Raw genomic sequence first — 27036 nt, 5'->3', positions numbered from 1 at the left:
GTGAACTGATCCAACCATTCTGGAGAGCAGTTCCAAACTTTGCTCAAAGGGCAACCAATTGGGTATACCTTTTGATCAAGCAATATCACTACTAGGTCTGCATCCCAAAGAGATCATAAAAAGGGGAAAGGACCTACATGTGCAAAAATACTTATAGCAGCCCTTTGTGCAGTGGCAAAATATTGGCAACCGAGAGGTTGCCCATCAACTGGGGGAATGACTGAACAAGCTGTTGTACATAAATAGTATAATGAAATACTACTGTACAATAAGAAATGATGAACAGGAAGATTTCAGAGAATCCTGGAAAGACTTGTATGAACTGATGAAAAGTGAAATGAACAGAAACAGGAAAACATTGTATACAGTATCAGCAACATTATGTGATGATCAGCTATGAATGATGCAACTTTTCTCAGCAACGCAATGATCCAAGACAAGTACAAGGACTCACGAGGGAAAAAGCTATCCATATCCAGGTAAAGAATTGATGGACTCTGAATGCAGATCAAAGCTTACTTTTTCACTTAACTTTATTGTTTTTCATGTTTTTTTTCTTTTTGATCTATTACTTCTCACACAACTGTGACTAATATGGACATATGTTTTTCATGATAGCACATGTATAATCTATATCAAATTGCCTACCATTTTAGGAAGAGTGATAGAGAGGGAATGAGGGAGAAAAATTCGGAATTCAAAATCTTGTAAAAATGAATGCTAAAATTTATCTTGACATGTAATTAGAAAAATAAAATACTACTAAAATAATAGATTTGAAAAGTTATAAAGAAATGCATTACCATCCCACCAGCTTTCAAAAGATAAATCTTAATTCCATACCTTGCATTGAATTTTCCACCCTGATCAGGTGAGTCGCCCACCAAAATTATGGTTCCATTTATCTGCTCCTTACAACAATCTTTTCGATTGGTGATTGACACAGAATCTATAGTTTGTGTTGAACCCAAATCTACCATCCACCAAGGGTCATTCTCTTGCAATGTTTGCACACAATAGTCACTTTGAATAGACCCATCCATCAGTTTATCTGGAAATTGATGGGGAATGAAGATACTGGACTGAAATGTTTGTGCTCCTTTTGGCTGTTTCAAACCTATTATGAGGACAAATGTGGGGCAGATGTTAGATCTCCGGTGAAAAGTAAAGTCTGGAAGGCAACTCTGGGGGTTAGCATAGTGTAATGAAAAGATGCCTGGCTCTAAAGTCAGAAGAACTGAGTTCATCTCATTTCTAATATTATGTACGTGATCTTGAGTAAGGCCCTTTGCTTCTCTCAGTTTCACTTTCTTTGTCCTCAAAGTAAGGGAGTTGCAGTGACAGTATATTCTCTGAGGCTTTTTAAGGCTCTATATCTCAGTTCCTATGACTTTATGATCAGAATGACTCCATGGACAAAAGGAATATTTGTAACTTAAACCATTCATCTACAATCAGAGTCCCTCTCATATGTCCTTCTTAGGCTTAAATTGTCATATTATGTATAGCTTAAAGATACCATGGCATTGCTATTCATCTATTTCCAAAAGATTTATCAAAAAATAGAAACATGTCTGCTCAACACTTGGCCCAGGGACCTCAGTTCTGCAAACTCTTCAGCTTTTGGAGATCTGGAGGTCAATTGTTAGTTTTCAATGTTTCAACCTGAAGAGAAGATTTTCAAACTTGATTTAGGCATCTGCCCTATTCACTATCTCATCTTTGTGTTATCTATAAATTTGACCCCCAGCTTTGTACTATGGACAAATCTGCTTTCTATGTTTTCTTTCAAGTCACTGGTAAAAAATAATGAATTAAATAGGAATGAGGATGGAGGCCTCATCTGGATATACCCTTCAAATGAACATTTATTCATTAATAATAATAATAGCTAACATTTATATAGGACCTACTATGTGCTAGACACTCTGCCAAGCACTTTACAATTATTATCTGAATTGATTCTCATAACAACCCGGGAAGGTAGGTTCTACTTTTACCCCCATTTTACAGATGAGAAAACTGAGGTAGGCAGAGGCTGAGTTGCCCAAAGTCACACAAGCTAGTAGGTATCTGAGACTGAGTTTGAACTCAGATCTTCCTGACTCCGGGCTTTGTTCTCTCTCCACTGTACCACTTAACTGTCTGATTAATTGAGCAATTAACCATTACTCTTTTCAGATAACTAAATTTTCTACAATTGTAATTTATTGTGCTATCATCTAGCTCACATTTCACATCTTCTACACTTCCTAAAAATCCTAATGATCTTCCTTTATGTATCTACTTAGGTATTTAGTCTAATTCAGTGAAAGGATAGAAATCATGATTGAACTTTTGATTTCATTGCTGAGGTAAAATTCCCAGGAGAGGAACCTCCCTCAATTAATGCAGGCTAATGCTTCTCTGCAACATAGAGTCTTAGAGAATTTCCTGGGGGCACCGAGAGGTAAGTGACTCACCCAGAGTCATACAGCCAGTATGTGTCAGAGGTGAGACTGGCATTCTCGACTTTCAAGCTGACTCTCAACTCAATCAAGAGTCTCTGATTTCCCCCAAAGAGGAGAATTTCTCCAAAATCTCTAATGTAGCCAACTAGGAATAGGGACATGATGGAGACTGTCAGCTCCTCTCATGTTGACTTCTTCCCAGAGTCTTTTTATCCATTCCAAACCTGAAGTGGGGTCAGCATTGTCCATCTTCTCTCTTGAAGTCAGAATACCCAAGGCAACAGAAGAGCCTAAAGAAATCATATCTTTCTTCTCTCTTGCTTTTCGTGACTACCTGGTCCCTCATGGTGTTAGTTTCCACAAAGAAGAAAGAGCCCCACATCAATGGGCTTTGGAATTTGGGTTACATAAAGTAGGCCAAATTTGTTTCTTACTTATCTCCTACCTTTTTATCTCTACTCAAATCCCAACACCGACAAAATGTTCATTCAAGTCCCACATCACAATTATATCATCGTTAATATTCTTGAAGAGAAGAAATTGAACCAGGATATATGAAAAATAATAAGCCTGAGTTAAAAGTGTCAGGTTCCAATTGTTTGGGAGATTGGAGGTTCATGAAGGTCGGTGTGTTAGATACATAAGTAATGTCTCAGGCCTGCCTTGGACTTTATCTCAGGACCTCTTCTGACTGTCCACCACATCTTTCCCAGGACTCTGTCTGACAGGAGCAACCTGTGGAATGTTGTGTAAGCACATGGTGGACCTCCTCCAAATTATCCTCAGAGGCTCTGAATTTTTCCTCAAAATTTCTGTATTTTGCATGTGTCACTGAGGTAAATATTTAAACTCTTCTTGAATCTGCTTATATTTTCAGCATGTGCTCCCTTTTAGGGGAACAAATAACTCTAATAGGCACCATTATTTCCATGTGATCTTTGCCTGATATGTAGTTTGGACTTTCACTTATTCCCAAATTAACTACTCTAGATGGCAAAAGAGATACCTTAGCCTCAGTAGCTGGGTTTAGGAGTGTTAGAACCAGCATTTTTTGCATCTGATGTGACTTAAGGGGTGCTCTTAAACTCCAAGTAGTTTCTTGAATGATCTATAGAAGAGCCATATAAGAGGCATAAGGTCCTGTGATGGTATCTAAAATAGTCATCATTGCTTTTCATGCTTTCTGAAATCTTATAGGTACTGTAAAGTCATTCTCATGATTGGGGTAGGACAAAGGGCATGGCTAAATTAAAAGGGACCCTTGTATTTATCTTCAGACTCAGAAAGACTCAGAGTGAGGCATTGATTCTGTGAAGAAGGAAGACCCACATCCATCCTGATCCAGGGAAGATGAAAGAAATTTAATCATTTTCATACAATTAGGAGCTAGCTGGGACCTTGCTTTGGGAGTCTGCATCATGGAAATTTTACAGCTACCTCAAAAACCCTTTGGTGCATCAATTATACAGAAATGACTGGACTTTTAATGGTTGAAGTGAAGACAGATAGACAAGCTTAAGATACGGAGGTCAAGGAATCTCACTCTAAAGATTAGTAACAATTTTTTTTTTAAGCAACGGGGAACAGGAGCTGGACAGCATAGTCAAGAAGCCTGAAGAGTAATGACAAAGTGTCAATGAAAGGAGGAGTTTGAATGATAACAAAGGACAAAGAGGTGGTGGATGACAGCTATGATGAAGCAGTTCAGCATTCTCGTGGCAGGCTTCCCGGCTTCACAGGGAGCAGGAGAAGTCTGGACAACGTATAGACCTTTTCTCAGAGTAATGTTTTTAAATGAATAAAATCATAACAGATAGAATTTCAAAGCTAGCCAAATATATTGATATGGAACTTTCAAAATATCTTTAAAAACACCTCCACTCTAGATTAAGAACTCTGGCTTTATATGAATCATAAAACCATAACTATAGATGTTTTACAAAAGGAATTATAGATTATGCCATTGAAGTTTCTATTACAAGGAAAGAATGCTCACCAGTTAAGTCCATGTCATCACTAGCCTTGGGTGACAAAGGCCAAGACTCAGGACCAGCTGACCGACCAGGAGGAAGAGAATCTGCTGCTTTCCCCAAAACTTGGACTTCACATAGAGATATCATTTTTTCTCTTCCTGGGTTGAAAATACTCACATATCTTCCATGCAGTGTCCCACACTTGAAAAACTCTGTTTTCCCGTGACCTAAGAAACCAATGACTGCACATCTGGAGGCAAACCACATTTTTATTTGTAAGGATGCTCATGAACTGATTGAAAATAACTACACAGACGTAAGTCAAAGATGCTTAATTCCATCAAAAAGACATTACAGAAATTTGTCCTCATGGCTGCAAATGACATTAGCATCCGTTGCTTCCTACTGAAACACATGATCAATGTGGCATTTTCCTCTTCCTTCTCTTTCCTCAAAGTTAATCCTCATACCACATCTCCTGTTATAGTTACTAAATCTTATTCATTCTTCTTTTTCTGTGACAAGTCTGTGTTTATTTTTTTTTATCTTTCATCTTCTCGCCCACACCTAACACAGAGTCCCTCGCACTGAGAATGGTGTTGATTCATAGAAGGCACTAAAAGTTGCTTGTTGAATGCAATATAATTGAATTGAAGATTTTGGTTCTTATGTGCCATATGCCCAAATTACCTCCTGGGTGAATGATCATAAATGGCCTTCTGGCTAGTCTCTTTACCTCTAGGCTCTTCCCCTTTCAATTCACCCAGGGCAAAACTACTGGAGTCATCCTTTCTCAAACACAGCAATCACCAAGAGAGGCCCACTCAGTAGACTATGATTTTCCAAATCATGCCAGAACATCTGGTGTATTGGTCACGTACTTCTTGTCTACCCTATTTTATAGAACAAGAATAGAAAAAGTTCCTGTCGCAGGCCAGGGGGCTTGCATACATTCTATAATAGCACATATTTTTCCAGGAACCAAATGAAGGCAGTTTTCATGATTGGTCACTTGGGTGGAGACATTCTAATAATAAAAGAAGAGTCACTTCCTGGGCATTATAGGAAGATGAGTGTTGGGTGTGTCTAAATGTTTCTATATCCTCACTGATGAACATATACTTCTACCATTACTTTAGGACTCCTGAAATGTAATAAGGACCTGATGGCATTTGTAACTGACTTAAGGGAATGGAGGGTGATTCTCAGGTCTTATAGGAAAGGGTTTTCCTCTCCTAAACATCACTATGTGAGTAAAGTATTTGATAAAAAGAGGCTGAATCACCTCACATTTCAATATCCATATGGTTACCAATCAAGTGAAATTCTAGAACAACTCCCTGATACTGAGAGATTTGTGAATGAAATAGAAAACATTGGGTGAATATTTAGTAAGAATATATTTCATTCATCCCTCTTGGTCTCCAGCCAGGGTGTCTGGGTTTTTTTTGTGTATAGATTCCTGGGGCCTATTTAGTATAGGGATAGGGACAGAGATAGGAAAGTTTCATAAACAGAGGAAACTCTCAGTTGAAGAAACTCCCTCTACCAATGCTGGTCAGTCCCTTCTCTACAACTTAAACTCTTAGAACATTACCTAGAGCAAAGAGGCCCTAAGTGACTTGCCCAAGATTTCTCATTCAATCTGTGTCAGAGGTAGGACTTGAGTATTGGTCTTCTTGGCTGAGTCCAACTCTCCATTGCCTCACAAACTCTACCTGGTCTTCCCATTTTTAGTTAGCCACCAAAATAATTTTCCTAATACAGAGCTCTGATCATGTCACATTTCCGCTCAAGAAACTTCACTGGGTGGTTACTTGTCTTTAGCATGAAATATAAACTCCTCAGCTCAGTATTTAAAGCTCTTCCCAGGCTGAATTCAGCCTGTTTCTCCAGAGCTATTTCATATTACTACTCCCTGTTATGTACCTGATGCTCCAGCTCAGCAGGTCTATTTGTTGTTTCATGAAGCTGGCTTTCTATCTCCTCTCTCTGAGGTTGTCATGCGTCTGGAAATGTTGGTCCTGCTCACCTCCACCTCTAAGAATCCTTTGCTTCTCTTAAGGCTCAACTCAGGTGATACCTTCTATGGGAAGCATTCTCTGACTTCCGCAGTGCTCTCTATCTCCTCAAACTGTCCTATTCTTTCTCATCAGTTTAAATGTTGTACGGCCCTAGTGGAATCTTTAATCTCTGTCTCCTCCCTTACTATATGGAGGATATAGGTTTCAGTATCTGAGTAGGGAAGTAGAAAAATAAAATAAGATTTAGCAACAGGACAAAGTACCCTCAAAGCTTAATTAAGAACATCATGTCTAAAAGAAGCTGAAATACATATTTTCTTACAATATCAGTTTTTAAACATATTAGTAGCTAACATTTATATGTTGCTTTAAAGCTTGCAAATCACTTTACAAATATTATCTTGTTTTGTTTTTCAAGAAATGAAGCTTTGCTTCATACCTGGAATTGAATGCACCACCATTATCAAGGGAGTCCCCCACCAGGATCAGTGCTCCATGTAATTCTTCAGCACAACAATCTTTTCGGGTGGTGATTGCCACAGATTCCACAGTTTGTGTAGACCCCAAATCTACCATCCACCAGGGATTATTCTCTCGGAGTGTTTGAATACAAGAACCTTTTTCAAAATCACTAACTAGAGACCCATCCACAGCTCTTTCAGGAGACCCAAAGGGAGTGGAGATGCTGGACTGGAAGGCAGATTTTCCCCTTGATAACAATGGAGCTGAAATGATGAGATATGTAAGGGTAGAGGTCAGTCAGCCATCAGATACAAAGTGTAGACTCCATTACTAGGATGAAGAGCCCTCATTAGGGCAGTATTCGTTACCAAAGAAATGATTTATAACAAATACCAATCATTCACTGATATTAATATGTGTCATTCTCACTTTTAAGAGTTCACAGTATAATTCAATAAATATTCTATACTAATATACCTTCCTCTTCCAAGCAGGAATGTGGAAAGGAAAAATCAAGCTCACATGGTAGTGTGCATAGCATTCACTTTTCTCTGTTTTACTTGGTTTTACCTGACAATTTTACACCATTATCATCTTGATATTTATATTTTCTAACAGCATACATTTTGATAGTCAGAAATTATGTATAAGATGAACTGTAAAATGCTACAGGGTTTGGGAGTCTTATGGAGATGACATTTGCAGGTTATCATAAGCATTTATTTAATACTCTTGAGAACTATAGTCTAAAAAACATGGCACCACAAATTGTTGCGTGGTTAATTCTTTAACCCAATTGATACATTCTGTAAATGAATATTTTATCTCATTCTTTAACTGCTTCTCTCTCTTTCTTTCTCTCTCCCTCTCTTGCTAAAAATGACCTGAGTTCTCTCTAGAAACTTTAATGCATAAGTGAGTCAATTAATTGCAGTCTATTCTACATAAAACATCCCAGCTGAAATTTCTAAGAACTAAAAAATATTAAGAATACACTTCAGGATATTTAGAACATCTAGTTATTAAAAATCTAAAAGGATTCATGTGAGAACAGAAGGATTCATTAAATACTTTGTGGTTCTCCTAATAGTTCTTAGAGTATTAATTTTCATCATCTTTATCACAATTCACAGAGCTCTATCTGAAAGATAACTTGCAATATAGGATGCATGAATATTTTGTGAGCTGTATATGAATGCTGAGAGAAGTCAGAAAAGGGATTACGGGAAGAAGGGATAAGCAAAGAAACAGAAAGTGGAGTGAAGATTGGAAGTATTTTTAAAAGGAAGAAAGTTTAAGAGAATAGCATATAAGATGTGCACTGTCATGCCAACATGATACCAACACCAGACACTATGCATATGCATGTGTATTTCCAGGGTAAATTCACAAAATATAAACTCTCTTCCTCAAAGACAAAACCAAAATATTTATTCAGATACCAGAAAGCCAATTCCACTATAGTAACAATAAAGTTTGTGCACATTACCAATAAAAGGAGCACCACCATCCTCAAGCCTTCCTTCCATTAGGGCTCCCCACAAACAAGCTCCCCTAGGCAAAATCCCTACCTCTCTCACTCACACTAGCTGCTCTCACCCAGTTCTGCCTCACTGTCTCTCACCTCCACCCTTCCTGCTCCACCCATTTGGCAAGCTCCTTGCACCATTGGCTCCCTGTGACTCAGGCTGTGGGTTGGACCAAAGCTCAAAGCAGGTCATGTGGGCCTATTAAGGGGCAGGGAAGATCTTCACTTTTCACAAAGCTTTTTAAGAATTATATTACAGCAACCAAATCCTTAGTGAAGAAAGAATGTCAAAAAAAATGTTGTTGATACATGGTGGTGAAGAAAATATACTCACTAAAATTGTTCTTGATTTCATAAGCATATGGTCTTTTGGGAGATTTATGATTCCTGCTTATCTCTTGGTCATCAACAGAAGCTGGTAACAAAGTATAAGAGGTATCACTGAAAGCCTTATTTTCTGAATTCCAGGTTTTAACAAAGACTTTCACATCACAAAATGATAAAACCTTTTCTCTCCCTGGATGAATGATTGTTACATATCTTCCATTCATCGCTCCACAACTGAAAACACGCTTTGCTCCTAGACCCAAGTGGATAATGATTGCACATCTGTAAAGAAATAACATTGTTATGTGTGAGAATTTTGTGATGACTGTATATGGGCTATACAGAAGGAAAACGTAAGAGGAATTATTTATCGCTTTGTGTTATCATGACTCAGCAGCCTAATAGTTTAGCTCCATTTATTCCCTAATATTAAAAAAGGCCAACATGATCAATTGCTCAATATTGAAATTGTAGAAAGCTATCCACATTTCTGGAAATGGTACCAGTATCTATCCTGTATCTCATTCACAAAGATGTGGACACAGTGACCTTTGACTCTTCCATATCTCACTCCATGCTTTCCTCCCAAACTAGGCAGCCAGCCCTTCCTATTGAAACCTCTTAGCCTGCAACATCTCTTAGGTTACCACCCCCCACCCCCAGGTATCAGTTTGTAAATGGATGTTGTCAATCAAGACTAATTGTAACTTGTGATGTTCTCCAAAGCCCTCCTGTCCCTGAGTGATAATTCTTTGGCCACTCTTTTCCTTCTTGACCTGCTTGCCTTGACAACATCACATCTAGGGGCATGTATTGTAGAAATCATATGCTTCTTTTCTTATAGAAAAAGAAACTTGAGAAATAGTCTGACAAGTATGTTAAATTTTGAGAATAGTTTTTCAAAGTATTCAGAGAACGGCTTAGTTGGATTGCGCAAAGTAAAACTGTAAAGGGAAAATTAGCCCAGGGAAGATGGGATATATTGAAATTATGAAGACATATAAGGAAACAGTTCTAATGAGAAAAACAAGAATAATTTTCTATTGAGACTGACATATACTTGGATGCATGGGGAAATCATCAACTAATTTAGTTAGAAAAATGATTGAATGTTTTATTTCCCTGTGTCATGACTCTGTAGTCTCATAGTTTACTTCTATTTATTCCTGCCAACATCATCAATTGCTAAATACTGAAAATGTAGGAAGTTTACCCATATTCCTGGAAATGGTATCAACATCTACCCGATATCTAATTAACTACTCTAGTTAGAACAAAAAAGATATATGGACAGAAAGGAGTAAAAGAAGGTAATAGATGAATACTGTAAAAGCAGATTAATTGTACCAGAAAGAAGAATGTCATGAATGTCGAGCACATAGTGTGGCATACTTGAATTATTCTTGTACACACACTTATAATCTTTAGCCTTCCTCACTAAACTGTACACTACTTGAGAGCAGAGGAACTTTCTTCTACTTAATATATCAAATATAACAAAGACCTTACCTAAAGATGTTCTGCATAAGGAATTTTGATGGCTGAAAGCTACCTAGTTAACTTGGGGTTTACTGGGTAGATTTCTTTCTCAAAGACCAAGCCTTAAACCCAATTCACTCTGGATCTCTTCCATTGGACGACAATAGGTTCCTCCTCCAAACACCACTTAATGATTATTTTTTAGGCCTTCCTGGCTTTTAGTGAATATAAATAGTAACTGTTTCTCTTTTGGCCAGCAACTCTGAGGGTCTTCCACTCCCAGTTTGATTTTTTTTTTAATTAATGGGGCCATCTTTTGACTCACTTCTTAAAGAGGCTTATTCACTGATGGGTATTGCCTCACTCAAAGTGATAACCTGGAAAGACCTTTGCTTAAAAGGGCCAAGGTCTCCCACTACATCCTAGGCCATCTCCAGTCATCCTGATCAATGTCTGGCCACTGGAATCAGATGACTCTGGAGGAGCAAGTGAGGCTGGTGACTTTGCACAGCCCTCCCTCACTTAAATCAAAGTCATTTGCAAGTCAATTTCAAGCTCCCTGATGTCATGGTCCTCTTCAAGAATGAAGAACAAATCACAAGAAGTACAATGTTAAGCATACATCAGACACACAATAAATGCTTCCTCAATTAGGGAATGAGTGAGCAAATAAATAGATTAAATGAATGTTTCTTGGAGATCATGGTTGAATGGTTATAAATAGAGAAAACAGTGCTGATTGTCTCTCATCCTTTTTGAAATGGTATGGAGAAAAGGCCCATAGAAAAACCTGCACAGTGAGAAACCTATAACCTTGAGGCAATCTATGTCCCTCTAGGTCCTCAAGTGAGGCCCTTTGACTGAATCCAAACTTCACAGAACAAATTCCCTTAATAAATAGATTTGTTCTGTAAAACTTGGACCCAGTCCAAAGGCTGTACCCAAGGACCTAGAAGGCCTCAAGGCTGTAGGTTTCCCACCCCTGCCCTAGGGGTTACCTTCTTGGGAACCACAGTCTAAGGACTATCTTAAATGGACTATTTCCACCTTCCAGTTTCAAGCATCGTTTTTTACTCAAATATAGCACCTTTGAATGTTATTTTCAGCCCAGAGATCCTATTTTAGCCCTGCCTCCCCCTCCCAAATGCTCTGACTTCATAAAGGTCCCAAATATATCTAAAAGAAGGAAAGGAGGAAGTAGAGGAGAAAAGACTGTGGGTATCAAGAAATGAACATGCTCAAAATCATGCTAGAATCAATTTTGTTGCCCTAAAATTTCGTTTCAACTCTATGCAAAATCATCCTAAAAATAACAGATTTGAAAAGCTATAAAGAAATGCATTACCATCTGACCAGCTTTCAAAAGATTAATCTTAATTCCGTACCTTGCATTGAACTTCCCACCCTGATCAGGTGAGTCTCCCACCAAAATCATGGCTCCATTTATCTGTTCCTTACAACAATCTTTTCTATTGGTAATTGACACAGAGTCTACAGTTTGTGTTGAACCCAAATCTGTCATCCACCAGGGGTCATTCTCTTGCAAGGTCTGAATACAATGGCCACTTTGAATAGACTCATCCATCAGTTTATCAGGAAACTGATGGGGAATGAAGATACTGGACTGAAATGTTTGTAATCCTTTTATCTGGAGTAGACCTAAAAAGAGACAAATGTGGGGCAGATGTTAAATCAGGTGAAAAATGCGATCGTGAGACAGTTATACAAGATGGCTTAGTAGAGTGGAAAGATGGCTGGCTATGGAATTGGAAGAACTCATTTCAGTTCCATTTTGACAGCATATGTGTGACTTTGGGCAAGATTTTTTACTTCTGGGGCCTCAATTTCCTCCTCTATCAAATGAGAAAGTCATACTACTTGCAACTAAAAACACCATACCATTTCCATTTACCTATTTCCAGAAGATTTATCAAAGAATAGAAATATGCTCGTTCAACTGTTGGCCAGGGACCTCAATTTTATAACTTATTGAACTTTCAGATAACTAAAAGTAGAAAGTCAATTCCTACTTTCCAAAGCTCCAACCTGAGGAGACTTTCAAACTTGATTTAGTCACCTGCTATACTGACTATCCCTCCTAACATTCTGTTATTTGCAAATGTGATCAAGAAGCTTTCTTTACTTTCTTTCAAATCACTGAGAAAAATCATGAACTGAATAGGGATGAGATGGGAGGTCTCCCATAGACATGTCCCTCCAGATAAACATTGATCTTTTTTTAATGGGTATTAAATCATCTGTTTTTATAATTTATTGTACTATAACCTAGCTTACATTTCAATTCGTCTACATTTCCTAAATACCAAGTTAACTTTCTTTGTATATCTTCACTAAAAGGTTTAGTTTAGTTTAGAGATTGGGCCTTTGATTTAAAAAGTTAAAGGGAACTATCAGGGGAGGGAACTCACTCTATTAACACAGGCTGGCACTTCTCTGCTACCTCTGAGTTTTAGAGTATCTAGGGCACTGAGAGATGAAATGATTTGCCTAGGGTCACACAGCACACACACAAACACACATTTATACATACACATATATATGTAGGGTATACATCTATATGAGATAGATATAGATAGATATCTCTATATATCCATATACACATGTGTATATATGTATATATATATACATATTCACATATATACATATATGCACAAACACACTATCTATTAATCTATCTGAGACTTGAACCCAGGTCTTGGCTTTGTGAAGACTGATTCTTTATCTGCTAAGCCAAACTGCATCACACAAGACAATGTAGGCACAACGTTTCTCCCCTCCCAACTTTTTATCACTACTCCAACCACAGCACTCTACAAAAATGCTAATTTAAGTATATCATGTGATCCTTTATAATTGGCATTCTTCCTAAAAAGATGACATTTAACAGAGATGAATGAAAATCAATGAGTTTTGGGTTTAAATGAACAAGTTCTAATTAAATATTTGGGAAATAGAAGGTTCATGTGAAGGAAGGTTAGTGTGTTTGATATAGAAGTAAGAGCTCAGGTTTGTCTTGGGCCTGTTCTCAGGACCTCTTCTGACTGTCATTCTTATCCCTCACAGAGCTCTGTTCCTCACAATGGGAACAGTCAGAGAGTTGTGGAAGCACATAGATGACCTTCTGCAAATCACCCTTAGAGACTCTGGCTGTTCTCCCAAACCTTCCTGAGCTTAACTTCATAACCCCTTTTGCATTTGTTACTAAGGAATCTATTGGAACTCTCTTGAACCTGTTCATTTTCTTGTACCCCTTATTGATGTCACTAGCTCCATGTGATCCTTGTCTGATGCGTAGTTTTGGCTTTCACTTACTCCAAAGCTAGCTATTTTAGATGACAAAAGAGATTCCATAGTGTCACAGACCTGGGTTTAGGAGTGGTTGGAATTGGTGTTTTCCCTTCCTGATGTGATTTGAGGGGTGCCCTTACGACTCAAAGTGCTTTTCTGATTGCTCAGCAGAAGAGTCACATAAGGGGTACAAGAACCCTTAATAGTAATTTCAGCATCCACCAGTGTATTTTATGCCTTCTGAAATCTTATAGGTACTTTAGAGCCATTCTCATGGTTGGTAGGGTAATTACTGGGGAGGATAAAGGGGCATGACAAATTAAGAAGCATCCTTGTATATATCCCCAAACTCAGAAAGACTCATAGTGAAGTATTAACTCTGTGAAAAGGGGAAGCCTCCATCTAGCCTGACTCATGGAAGATGAAAGGATTTCAATCACTCTAACACAACCAGGAGAGAGTAGGGACCTTGCTTTGGGTGGATGAGTCATGCAAGTTTAATCAACACCTCAACGACCCTTTTGTACCTCAAGTAGACAGAGACTGCGGGCTGAATGTGAATGGCTGAAGTGGACATATCAAGTGGCCTGGGACATGGAGATCAAGGAGTCTCACTCTAAATATTAGTAACTTTTTACAGCAATGAGGAATAAGAGCTGGGCAGAGCTCAGAAGATTATTGTTAAGAAGCCTAAAGAGTAAAGACAAAGTGCCAGTGAAGGATAGAAAAGGATATCAAAGAACAAAGCTGTACTGGATGACAGCTCTGGTAAGGCTGTTCAGCATTCCAGGGGCAGGCTTCCTGGCTTCACAGGGAGTAGGAAAAGTCTGGACAATCTATGCATCTCTTCTCAGAGTAATCTTCTTAAATGCATAATATAAAATAAAAATACATATTTTTATATATTTTGTATGTTTTATATATTTATATACATAAATATAAAATAAAATAGAAGTTCAAGGCTAGCCAAATATATTGATTTACAAATTTGAAAACAGCTAAAAACAAGTTCCTGGACCCTAGATGAAAAACCCTGGCTTATATGAATCATGTTCTCAACTGCAACTCTTTCATAGAAGAAATTATAGATTATGTTACTGAAATCCCTGTCAGGAGGAAAGAATACTCACCATGTAAGCTAGTGTCATCGCTTGCCTTGGGTGAGGAAAGCCAAGATTCAGGATTGGCTAATGGGACACCAGCAGAGATAGAATCTGGTGCTTTTCCAAAGACTCGTACTTCACAGAAAGATAGAAATGTTCCTCTCTTTGGGTTGACAATGCTCACATATCTTCCTCTCATCATCCCACAACTGGAAAACTCTGTTTTTCCGTGGTCCAAGGAACCAATGACTGCACATCTGTAGGTAGACCATATTTTAATTTGGAAAGATTCAAATGTGCTGATTGAAGACATCTACATAGAGGTCAGTCAAAGATGACTGCCTCACTTGTTTCAGGGTGTGTTCTCAGATCAATGTTAAACCTAATTCGTACACTGGGAACACTTCCTAAGACACTTACTAGCTGTGTGACCATGGAAAAGCAATTTATTCTCTCTCCTGTTCAGTTTCTTCACCTATAAAATGGTGTAAAGGATAGCACTTATCTAACAGAACAAAAAATAAAACACATTGTAAACTCTAAAATACTAAAAGAATGTTAGCTTTAATTACAAAAAATGTCCAGCTCAGCATGATGTTGACCCAACATGTGGCAGCAGGTTTCACTCTGTAGGTCCAGCCTGAAGGAAGGTCTCTCATCCTGCCCCCTGATGCTAGCTAGAGGAAGAAGGAGTTGGAGGTCCCTCCTAAAGGTAAGATACCAAATAGGAAGACATTTACTCTTGAAAAGCAGCTTCTTTCTCTTCCTAAGTTCATTGGATCCCATGTCTTTTTATATCCTATGCTGTGAGAAGTCCCAGGTCCAAAGTCCCTGAGTCTTCACCCAATGACTGCATGTCTGAGTTGAATACCAGTGGATAACCATGTTACCCTGTGACTCCTGGGCTCACTATAGTCCATGTACTGTCAAAAGTTTTTTGAATTTGTAAATAGGCTTGGAAGCACAGTAGGAGATACTTATTATGCAGTGTTTTGTTGTCTTTATAGAGTTAATGCAACTTTACAGAGTTGTCTTTAATAGAATTTATAGAGTAAAGCAATTTACAGTTAAGTGTGTTCTGTTTGCACTGTGGGAAATTACTCCATCACATAATGGGTAAACACAAGGATTCAGTGAAAAATAACATATGCAGGAGGAAGTGGGGTTTGCCAGACATGGCAACTCAAGAGCTAGTTGCAGATTGAATAATTCACGTAGATATTGAATTGCTTTGCATACCTAGGGAGAAAGTTGGAGGAGAGGGCTAGGAGAGTAGTTCCTTTATTGGATCCACAAGCAGGTTGGTACTGGCCAAGCCCTTCCAGATGATTGATGAATTGCACCAACAACATTTTGAACACAGAATTTGCCCAACTGAGATCCTTGCTTATTGGGTTTGTGCTACTGGTGCCAACTGGTGGTTAAAATGATAAATTCCTTCCTTGAGGTCAGGGATTGTTTTTTTTTTTTTGTCCTTGTATCACTCACACTAGGTTCTGGGCCTAGCATAGATTATACGTGTACAAAATGCCTTTGAATTGAATTGGAATGGAAATTTCCCTGTGTCAGGCCTAGAGGCCTAAGGGCTACCCAAGTCTTACCTTACCTATCGCAGGTCTTCGGCTGGCCAAACCGGATAAATGTATGAGAGAAAAGACTTTCCAGAGTCGAACAAGGGTTAGGCTTTATTCAGGGTCTTGGTTACATGTGCAGGGGGAATTCTTCCTGAGGAGAGAGGAATCTCCCAAGGAGGCAAAGATCTTACAGTAAGAGAATGGAAGCGGGAGAGAGAGAGGGGGGAGGGAAGAGAGAAGAGAGGAGAGAGGGAAGAGGGGCCTTCTTTCCTCTAAGGGCCCCTCAGCCCTAAGAGCACCTTCAGGCTTTCCTGACCCTACTTAAGCTCTCTCGACGCATAGTTTGCACGTGAATACCGGGCGTGCTCTCAGCCTTTTGTTAGTCAACAACAGGTGTGCTCAGACCCTGGGGCCAATCTCGAGGGCGGGATGCTCTCCCCAGCACGTATCCCACGGAGAAGAGGCGGAGACGGAGACGCAGGAGATAGCCCGTGTCTCACTCCTCAATTCCCAGCTGTTCCCTGGGGGGCCTCATGAGAACTCTGAGGTTAGAAGTCCTCACTTTTACCTGCCCGAGACTGTCCACATGGAACTGAGCTTACACCCCGAACATCGCTGAACTTGGAATTACAGGATATAGATTTGTTTCCTGGTCTGCCATGTAATACATGGGTAACTTAGGGCAATTCATTGAACTTTTTTGGTTTGGTTTCTACATCTTGCAAAAGAGGAAACTAGATAACTTCAAGTGTCTGGGCCACCTCTAAATCTGTGGTACTAGGAGTCCATGACCTATGACTCCTTAAGTTTGTTTCAGACATGACAGACATTCATATTCTTGGACATAGCTGTCATCTCTCTCCTTGTTTTTCATTCTGCAGACTAAACATCTTCATTTCCTTCACATTATCATTCATGGCATGAACTCAAGCTTTTAAAATCCAAGCTTATTGCTCTGGGTCTTCTTCCTTGCAGAGAGACCATCCTACCACTTTTGGTCTCAGACTACTTGGCTGTGGCCTCAGCATTCCTCTTAGGGTCATCCCAACATTAGCTTGAGACATGTTCTTTACCACTGAACTTTTTCTGGTGCACTGGCTACAAATACCCACAGGCTACAAACACATCCCACTGCCACCTCCTACCTCTTATCCTGTCTGTACTGGGACAACCCTTTATCTGGTCCTACCTGCTATGGGGTAGAATATCTGGGCCTCACTGGATACTGCTTCATTGTCTACTATAAGCTCAGGTTTTGAGGGAGGGCAGTGGAAAGTCTAATCATCTACTTCCCTCAATGGATCTCATTCTATCCACAGATACACCTCTTGAATTCACTTCAATGGGTGGCATATTCTCCCCCCTTTCTAGTGATTTTAAAGTCTCAAATATCAGTAGAAAAGCTCAATTCTTAATCTCCAACTGCCTCCTTCTTTCCTATGATCACTTTCAACCCTGTCCCCTCAACCACTTACTCTAAATTTGCTTCTTCCACTGTGTCTCTTTGGAGTTGAGATGCCTCTTTCCTTCCATTGCCTCTTCCAGACTCTCTTAGCACCATCATTCAACAGACTTACCTTTGAGGTCCATGCTATTCAAATTTATCACTCAGTCTGGGTCTTCATGGCTCTTATTTATAGATCTCCAGAACATTCCCCTTCTTTTCTTGATGAGGTCAGTGCCCAGCTCACACTCTTTATCTTTACTACAACTCCTGCCCTCATAGTAGAGGACTTTAACATTCATATTAACGCTCCTTAAAATACCCCAACCTCAAAGTCTAATAATCTAATATGTTCTCATGACCTCTTTCTCTGCTTCCAATCAGACCCACATTATAGGATCATACCCTTGATCTTGCATCCACCTGCATGGCCCACTCCTATGTTCATGAGCTACAAAATTATTTTACCTGATCATCTTTTGTCATTCCATGCTTTCCTAGACTTTATGCGTACTTTCTTTGTCCTCATCCTGATCTCCAATCTTCCAAACCACTGACTCTTTCACAGTCCATCAGCCTAGCACTGGCTACATTGTCTTCTTTTCCCTATCCCTATCTATTGATGAATCAGTTCAGATCTATGTCTTCTACAGCCTAATCCCTTGCCCCATTTTACTATCAATGATAATGCCTTACCAAAATCCAACCTTGAATTCCTTTCATCATCTGCCTTCTTTGCCCCTATGTGTGTGAACACTGTCAAACAAAGTTGAAGAACGTCGGTGGCAGAGTCCACTACAAATTTATGTCGTATGAAAGCTACTGGACTGTCACTATAGCCAGAAAATCCTTTCTACTACCTTAATCAAATTGCTATTCAGCTCTCCACATAGACAGTTCCAAAATATTCTCTTCCCCAGTCAGACCACTCATCATCCTTCCCAAAGAGTCAGCTCGGGACCATACCTCATACTTCACTGAAAAATTTGTGGCCATTTGCTAAGAGTTCCAGTCCTCTTCTTTATTCTTCCTCATCTTATTTCCCTCACATATTTTACCCTATTATTTACTCCTCCACCTTTATCTCACATGAAGAGTGAGACAAGGCAAATCCTCCTACATACACTCTTTATTCTACCTTGGTCCCCTCATACTCCACTAAAGCCTCTAGGACGGACTTCCTACTACACTATCCTGAAATTTACTCAGAATATAGTAAGAATGAATGTTCCATGATAATATGTTATCAACAATTGAATGTCAGAAAGATTATCAATTTAGATAAGAAAGTGGGAGGAGGGGAATCTTGTCTTCATTCGGAATTCATCATATCCATAGCATATAGCATTCCTTTCAGGGTTGGTTCTATTTAGGTCACACCTGGACTATTGGCCAAATCTAGAGTCTTTCCTGTTTTTTCTTGAATATGTCATCTCATTTTAAAAAATGGCTTTAATACATCATAGGACTTTTTCTGACCAAGAATTCTTGGAACAATGAGCAAGTATACATCTATGTCATCAATTTTACTGCTTTGGTATTCTAGAATGGGTGGAAATAAGTCAAACAAAATTCTTACATGAGATTCTATGGGATTATTTAGGGGAAATGGTTATATGATTGAATTAACAGAAAAATTCTCAATTATAGCTAATCATTGCCTGTAATGAAAAAATCATATATCAAGGGGCCCCAAACACATATTTTGCTACAATATCAGCTTTCAAATATATTAGCTAATAGCTAATATTCATATTAACTTTATGAAGTTAATATAATGTTTATAAAGGGCTTTACAAATATTTCACGTTCAAGAGATAAAGGTTAGATTCATACCTGGCATTGAATAAGCCACCAATTATAGGGGAGTCCCCCACCAGGATCAATGCTCCATGTAATTCTTCAGTACAACAATCTTTTCGAGGGGTGATCGCCACAGATTTCACAGTTTCTGTTGACCCCAAATCAACCATCCACCAGGGATTGATCTCTCGTTGTGTATGAATACAAGTGCCTTTTTCAAAATCATCAAGTAGAGACCCATCTACAGCTCTCTCAGGAGACCCAAAGGGACTAGCGATGCTAGACTGGAAGGCATATTTTCCCTTTGATAGCACTGGAGCTGAATGATGAGATATGTGAGGGTAGAAATCAATCAACCATCAGATGCAAAGTGAAGACTCCATTACTAGAATGAAGAGTTGTCATCACCACCCAGTGACAAAAAAATACTAATGCTTTTAAGAAGTAATATAGAACACTTAGTCATCATTCACTGACATTGCTAATATGTCACTTTCACTTTCATGAGTTCACAATACACTCCAACAAAACATGCTAAACTAGTATACTTTTCTCTTGTAAGCAGAAATGTGGAAATGAAAAATCAAGCCTACATGATGGTTTGCATAGAATTTACAATTCTTTATTTTACTTGACTTGTGAAGATCTGACTTAAGACCAAAAGCAATTTTCTCATTCTTTCATTCTCGTATTTATTTACTTTAATCACACACAATTAGAAGGTCAAAAATGTTTAAGGTGAACAGCAGAATGATGTAGGCCATTGTGGATATTGTTTCCATGTTGTTTCCATCTGTTGGTTTTCATAACCAATTATTTAATTTTTCTGGCAACTGCAGTCTAAATATAATGTCAACAATAATCTTTTGTGTGGTAAATTCTTTAAACTAATGGGCCCATTCTGCAAATAAGCATTATAACTCATTCTTTTGCTGTAAAGGAGCTGGATCCCTTCTAGAAATTTTAAGGGAAAAATAAGTCAATTAGCTCCAGCCAATTTTCCATAAAACATTCCAGTTGAAATTTCCAAGAAGAAAAAATACTGAAAATATATTTAGTGATGTTTCAAATGTCTATTTATTAAACACATAAAAGGGTCCATAGGAGAACAGAAGAACTCACTAAATATTTTATAGCTCCAGTGGTGGTTCTTATTGTAGCAATCCTTTTCACCATACTAACACAATCCCTAGAGCCCTTTCTCAAAGGTAACTTGGAATACAGGATGCATTCATAGTTTGTAAGCTGGATGTGAATGGTGAGGTGAATAGTTAAAGAAATTAGAGGAAAGAATAAACAAACAAATTGAAAGAGGAGAAGAAGCAGACTAAAAGTTGGAAATATCTTTAAAAGTAAAAATGTTTGAGGAAGTAGCATCAGAAGAGTACACGTTTCACAAAACTTTTTAAGAATTATGCTACCTAAACAGTATCTGATTTGAGCAAAGAAAGTAGCCAAATATGACTAATGCATTATGGTGAAAAAAATTTACTTACCAAAGTTGTTCTCTGTGAGATCAAAATTATAGTAAGAGCCATAAGAACCATGACTGGTTGTCTGTTGATCATCACCAGAAGTTGATAAGGAAGAATCTTGGAATACATTGTTCTCTGATTTCCAGGTTTTTCCAAAGACTTTCACATCACAAAATGATAAAACTTTTTCTCTCCCTGGTTTTGTGATGGTCACATATCTTCCAGACATTTCATCACAACTGAAAGCATGTTTTATTCCTAGATCCAAGGAAGGAATGATTGCACATCTGGAGAGAAACAATATTGTTATTTGTGAGAATTTTGTGGTGATTATACTTTGGCTGTATAGAGGGAAAAGAAAAAATGAATTATTTATCCCTTTGTGTTGCTATGACTCTGCCCCCCAATGGTTTAGATCTATTTATTCCATAATAATTAAAAAGCTCCCCAAAAGTATGATTTTAAAAATTCAAATATAACATGTTTGGGCACAATTTTTGGCTATTAGGTCCTAGTTTAGTAAAAAAAGTAAATTCGTTGACTTTATGGTTCCAAACATATCTAAAGGAGAAAGTGGAGAAGTGGAGCACAGAGTGCAGTAACCAATAAGTGAACATGCTGAAGAGTATGCTAGAATTGACTTCATTGGCCTCAAATTTTCATTTCTGCTCTATGTAAATTTACCTTCAGAAATGTCAATCCATTACCAACCTACCAGCTTTTAAATGACAAAGCTTAGGTTAATACCTGAAATTCCACTTTCCTCCCTGATCAGGTGAGTCTCCTACCAAAATCAGGCTTCCTTGTATTTGTTCAGCACAACAATCTTTTCGATTGGTGATTGACACAGATCCTAGAGTTTGTGTTGAACCCAAATCTATCATCCACCAAGGGTCATTCTCTTGTAGGGTTCGAACACAATAGCCACTGTGAACAGACCCATCCATGGATTTCTCAGGAAACTGGGAAGGAATGAAGACACTGGACTGAAAGGTTGGTCTTTGTTTTGACAGTACTGGACCTGAAGTGATGAGAAAAGTGAGGTTAGATGTTAGAGACCAGGTAACAAGCACTTCTTAGGGAGTAATTTGTATACAGTGTGGCTTAGTATAGTGGAAAAATGTCTGGCTTTGAATTCAGAAGATCTGGGTTCAAGTTCCAGTTCTGACAAATACTATATGTGAGACCTTGGGCAAGTCCTTTCATCATTGTGTACTTGCGTTTCCTCATCTACAAAATAAGAAGGCTGAATTGACTTTAAGTCAATCTGAGGATTCAAGTCTGCTGAGGATTTTTTAAGCTTTGTTGCAGATACTGTGGCTTCACGTTTAGAAAGAAGTCATTCCAGAGACAAAAGGAACATTTGTAACATGGATCAATCACTTGAAGTCATAGTCAATATATGTCACTCAACTTTTTTATCTACTACTATTTATAATTTAAAAATATCATGTATTATATGCCATTGATCTTACTCTTCTCTACAGATTTGTAGGAAAGTAGAAACATATTCATGCACAAGTTGCCCTGGGGAGCTCAGTTCTGCTAAGTATTTAGCCCTTGGAAACATAGAGGTCAATTTCTAGTTTCAAGTGCTCTAGCCTGAGGGAAAGATGTTCAACCTTGATTTTGTCATCTGCTATATTAACTACTCCTCTCACTTTTTTGTCATATACAAATATGACCAACGTGATTTTTCTCTCTTTCTTTCACCCCCCCATTTGTCTCTGTCTTTTCTCCCCCATGTCTGTAATTACATATATATATTCAAAATCACTGATTAAAAAACAGAACTAAATAGGGATGAGGAGACAAGCCTCACCCAGGCAATTCCCTCCAGAAGAACATTAATTCATTAATCATTACTATTTGTAATTCATTATTTATTTACCCATCTGTCTCAAATTTCAACTGTTCTCTGCTTTCTGAAAATAAAAATGGCCTTCCTTCATGTATCTGCACTAAATGTTTAGTCTAAGTCATAATGAATGGAAAGGCATATTGAATGGACATTTCATGTTTTTGGTTAAAGGGAACTCTGTGGAGAGAAAACTCCCTCCACTACCATGGGTTGGTCCTTCGCTGCAACTGAAGAGCTTTCATAGAATTTCTTGGACCATTGAGAGATCAAGTGATTTGCCCAGGGCCACACAACCAATATATGTTAGAAGTGAGACTTAAATTCAGGACTTCTTGGCTTTGTGGAAACTAACTTCCTATCCACTAAGCCAAATTGCCTTCCAATGTAGCAGGCACACATGGCAAAGCAGGCACAACTTGTTTCTTACCTCCTAACATTTTATCTCTTCTCCTGTCCCAACACTCTCTACTAAAATGTTCATCAGAGTCCAACATATGAGCCTTTATCATTGGCACTCTTCATAAAATGATGAAATTTAATAGGGGTGGATGAAAATTACAGTTAAGTTCCAGTTAAATGCTTCAAGATAGAAGGTTCATGTGAAGGAAGGTTGGTGTGTTAAATATAGAAGGAAGGTCTCAGGCCTGTCTTGGCTTGTTCTCAGGACCTCTTCTGCCTTTCCTTCTCTTTCTCCCAGGTCTCTGTTCCTGACAATGGGAACAGTCAGAGTGTTGTGGAAGCACATGGATGACCTTCTGCAAATCACCCTCGGAGCCTCTGGCTGTTCTCCAAACTTTCTTTCTTTCATAATCATTTTGCATGTGTTACTGAGAAATTTTTTTGAATTCTTCTTGAACTTTTTTGTGCTCAGCTTGTGCTTCTTCTTGGGGTCTCTAGTTCCATGTGGTCCTTGCCTGATGCATTGCTTTGTCTTTTACTTATTTCAAAGCAACTAGTTATAGATGTCAAAAGAGATGCCATAGCCTCAAATACCTGGTTTTGTTTTTTTAGTAGTTAGAATTGGTATTATCCCTTCCTGACATGATTTGAGAGATGTCCTTAGGCCTCAAAGTATTTTGCTGAGTTATCCACAGAAAGACCATATAATTTACCTTTAATGGTAAATAGACTGTCCAGCAGTGGGAAATAATCACCAGTGTCTTCTGAAATCTTAGAGGTACTTTAAGGCCAGTTTTATAGTTAGGACTAATTACTAAGGAGGATAAGGGGGCATGACTGGAGATGAAAGGACAAATAAAGAGACCTTTTTGCATATTCTCATACTCAGAAAGACTCATAGCTAAGTGTTAACTCTGTGAAGAGGGGAAGCCTACATCCATCCTGACCCATGGAAGATGAAAGGATTTCAATCACTCTAACACAATCAGGAGATAGTAGGGACCTTGCTTTGGGTGGATGAATCATGGAAGTCTACCCGCTACCTCAACCATCTCTTTGTGTCTCAAGTAGACAGAGACTGTAGGACTTCAAATGGCTGAAATGAAGATATATTGACAACTATGGTGGATAGAGATAAAAAAATCTCACTTTAAAGATTAATAAAAATTTTCAGCATTGGGGAGAAGCTGGATGGAGCTCAGCAGGTTTTGGCAGTTAAGAAGTCTGAAGACTGATGACAAATTGCCAATGAAAGATGAGAAATGAATCAAAGGACAAAGCTGTAGTGAGTGACAGCTATGGCGATGGAGTTCAAGAATGGTAGCTTCTGGGCTTCACAAGGAGTAGGAGAAGATTGGACATCCTATGGACTTCTCGGAGTAATCTTTTTAAATACATAATATCAAATACATACAAATTCAAAGTCCAATATGTTGACATACAAAATCTAAAAATACTTTTAAAACAAATTCCTGAACCCTGTATTAAAGGTCTGACTTTATATGAATTATATTTTCAACTATGAATCTTTCACCGAAGGACTTATAGATTATGTTACTGAAGTCTCTATTATGAGAAAAGTATACTCACCAAGGAAGCTAGTGTCATCACTATCTTTGGGTAATAAAGGCCAAGATTCAGGTCTGGCTAATGGGACACCAGGAGATATTGAACTTGATGCTTTCCCAAAGACTCGTACTTCACAGAAAGATAGAAATGTTCCTCTCTTTGGGTTGACAACACTCACATATCTTCCTCTTATCATCCCACATCTGAAAAACTCTGCTTTTCCATAGCCCAAGGAACCAATGACTGCGCATCTGTAGGTAGACAATATTTTAACTTGGAAAGAATCAAATATGCTTGTTGGAAATACTTACATAAAGCTGTGCAGCTTTGAAAACAATGTATAGTATTTATTGGTTTTCTTGAAATGGACATTTATTTTTTTATTTTGAATCCTCTCTTATCGTCTGCTGTACACATGACAATGTTCTTTTCTCTTTTTCTTATTTTGAATTTAAGTTTAAATAAAAAATTACAAACAAGCAAACAGAAAATATTTACATAGACGTTAGTCGAAGATGATTCTTTGCCTTACTTATTTTATAGGTAGGTTCTCATGCTAACATTCAACCTGGTTTATACAGTATATATAATAAAAGTCTCATCAAGATGACCTGACAAAAAGTTGTCCCAGGTCTGCAAGTGACATCATCATCCGCCATCTCCTTGGAACACCCACGATAGGAACGATCATTTCCCCTTCTTCCATATACTCACACTTGACTTTCATGCCATCTCTGCCGTTAGTCACTAAATCTTGTTCGTTCTTTCTCTTCTGTGATGTCCTTTGTAATCTTCTCTTCTACTCCTAGCTTAGTGTCTCCAGTCCTGAGCACATAACTGGCATATAGTAGGCACTTAAAGATGACTGTTGCTTGGAATATAATTAAATTAAAGCTTTTTGTTCTTATGTTGTCCATGCCTACTTCACCTCCTGGGTGAAAATGGTCTTCCAACTAGTCTCTCCAGCTCCATAATATTCCTCTTTCAGTTCACCCAAGGCACAGCTACAAAGGTCTTCCTTTCTCAAACATAGCTTTTGCCTGTTCATTTTTCTAACCCTAATTACTTCAATTGCCTCTTCTAAATTATATTTCCATCCTCACTCAGCAGTTTTTCCTTTGAGGTCCATGCTATTTATCATTCAATTTGGATCTTCACAGTCTTTATTTTTGGATCCAAAACATTTCCCTTCTTTCCTTGATGAGTTCAATGTCTAACTCATAATCTTTCTCTCCACTACAGCTCCTGGTCTCATACTATAGGAATTCAACATCTATATTGATGTTCCTTCAGATACCCTAACTTCTATGTCCCATAGTCCGATATATTCTTATGGCCTACTATTCAACTTCACATCAGAGACACAATATATGTTAATAGGCTTGATTATGTATTACCCTACCTAGTCCACTTCTATGTTCATATGCTACAAAATAATTTTGTATCATAATTTTTATTATATCATCTTTTCCTAAACTTTATTATCCCCACCTACTTTCTTTGTCCTCATTGTGACCTACAATCTTTGAACCATTAGTTCTTTCATAGGCCATCATCCCAGCACTGACAAATTTTTCTTCTCTTCCCTATCTGTACTTATTGGTGAATCAGTTCAAATCTATATTATCTTCTACAATCAAATCCCTTTTCCCATTTTACTATCAGATAATGCCTTGCCAGTCCTTAACTTTGGATTCTGCCCACCATCTACCTCCTTTCCTCTGTTCACACAAGGTTAAACAGAACAGGAGAACATAAAAAACCCCATACTGACAACTACATACATGACAGGGTATATGACAAATATATGTTATATGATATCCACTTGATAAAATGCTATGTCTGGAGTCAAGAAGTTGTTGTTGTTCAGTCATTCAACTCTTTGTGATCCCATGGTGTAATGGTAATTTAAAAGGGAAGCTTTCCCATTCATTAATAGATCCATGTGACCTGCTTAAATAACATGGAAGCCTAAGTCAGATGTGATGGGGGGAGCTCATTGAACAGGTAGAACAGGAAGAGTGTAGCAGAACTGGGAGGAAGTTGGTGAGAGCAGTGAGGGTGGAGGAGAGAGAGTGCACAGGCAGGCAGGCAGGCAGATACAGCTAGGCTTATGAATGTTTGTTTGTGGGAAGACACCAGCAGCAAAGGAGTGGGGGGAAGACTTGGGAATGGCTTTGTTCCCTGCAATGCTAATGTGTATTGACTTCTTCATTACTATGACAGATTTGACTTTCTGATGTTGGGATTTGACTC

At 38.3% G+C, this 27036-nt stretch overlaps 1 protein-coding gene across 1 annotated transcript in view; it reads right to left on the bottom strand.

Moving 5' to 3' along the window:
• LOC140533653 (uncharacterized) overlaps positions 1 to 27036 on the bottom strand; it is a 146444-nt gene that overhangs the window by 55720 nt on the left and 63688 nt on the right. The window contains exons 16-25 of the mRNA XM_072653674.1: positions 24802 to 25031; positions 21699 to 21972; positions 20973 to 21238; positions 19510 to 19795; positions 14683 to 14912; positions 11629 to 11902; positions 8772 to 9046; positions 6887 to 7172; positions 4447 to 4673; positions 844 to 1117 (exon numbers count right to left, since the gene is read on the bottom strand). Coding sequence (XP_072509775.1) covers positions 844 to 1117; positions 4447 to 4673; positions 6887 to 7172; positions 8772 to 9046; positions 11629 to 11902; positions 14683 to 14912; positions 19510 to 19795; positions 20973 to 21238; positions 21699 to 21972; positions 24802 to 25031 — 2622 coding nt within the window. The remainder of the gene's footprint in view (positions 1 to 843; positions 1118 to 4446; positions 4674 to 6886; positions 7173 to 8771; positions 9047 to 11628; positions 11903 to 14682; positions 14913 to 19509; positions 19796 to 20972; positions 21239 to 21698; positions 21973 to 24801; positions 25032 to 27036) is intronic.

Source organism: Notamacropus eugenii, chromosome 3, assembly GCF_028372415.1.
Source record: "Notamacropus eugenii isolate mMacEug1 chromosome 3, mMacEug1.pri_v2, whole genome shotgun sequence".
In the NCBI taxonomy this organism is placed as follows: Eukaryota; Metazoa; Chordata; class Mammalia; order Diprotodontia; family Macropodidae; genus Notamacropus; species Notamacropus eugenii.
The sequence above is the reverse complement of the archived record's forward strand: the minus strand, read 5'-3'. Positions and strand labels throughout refer to the sequence as shown.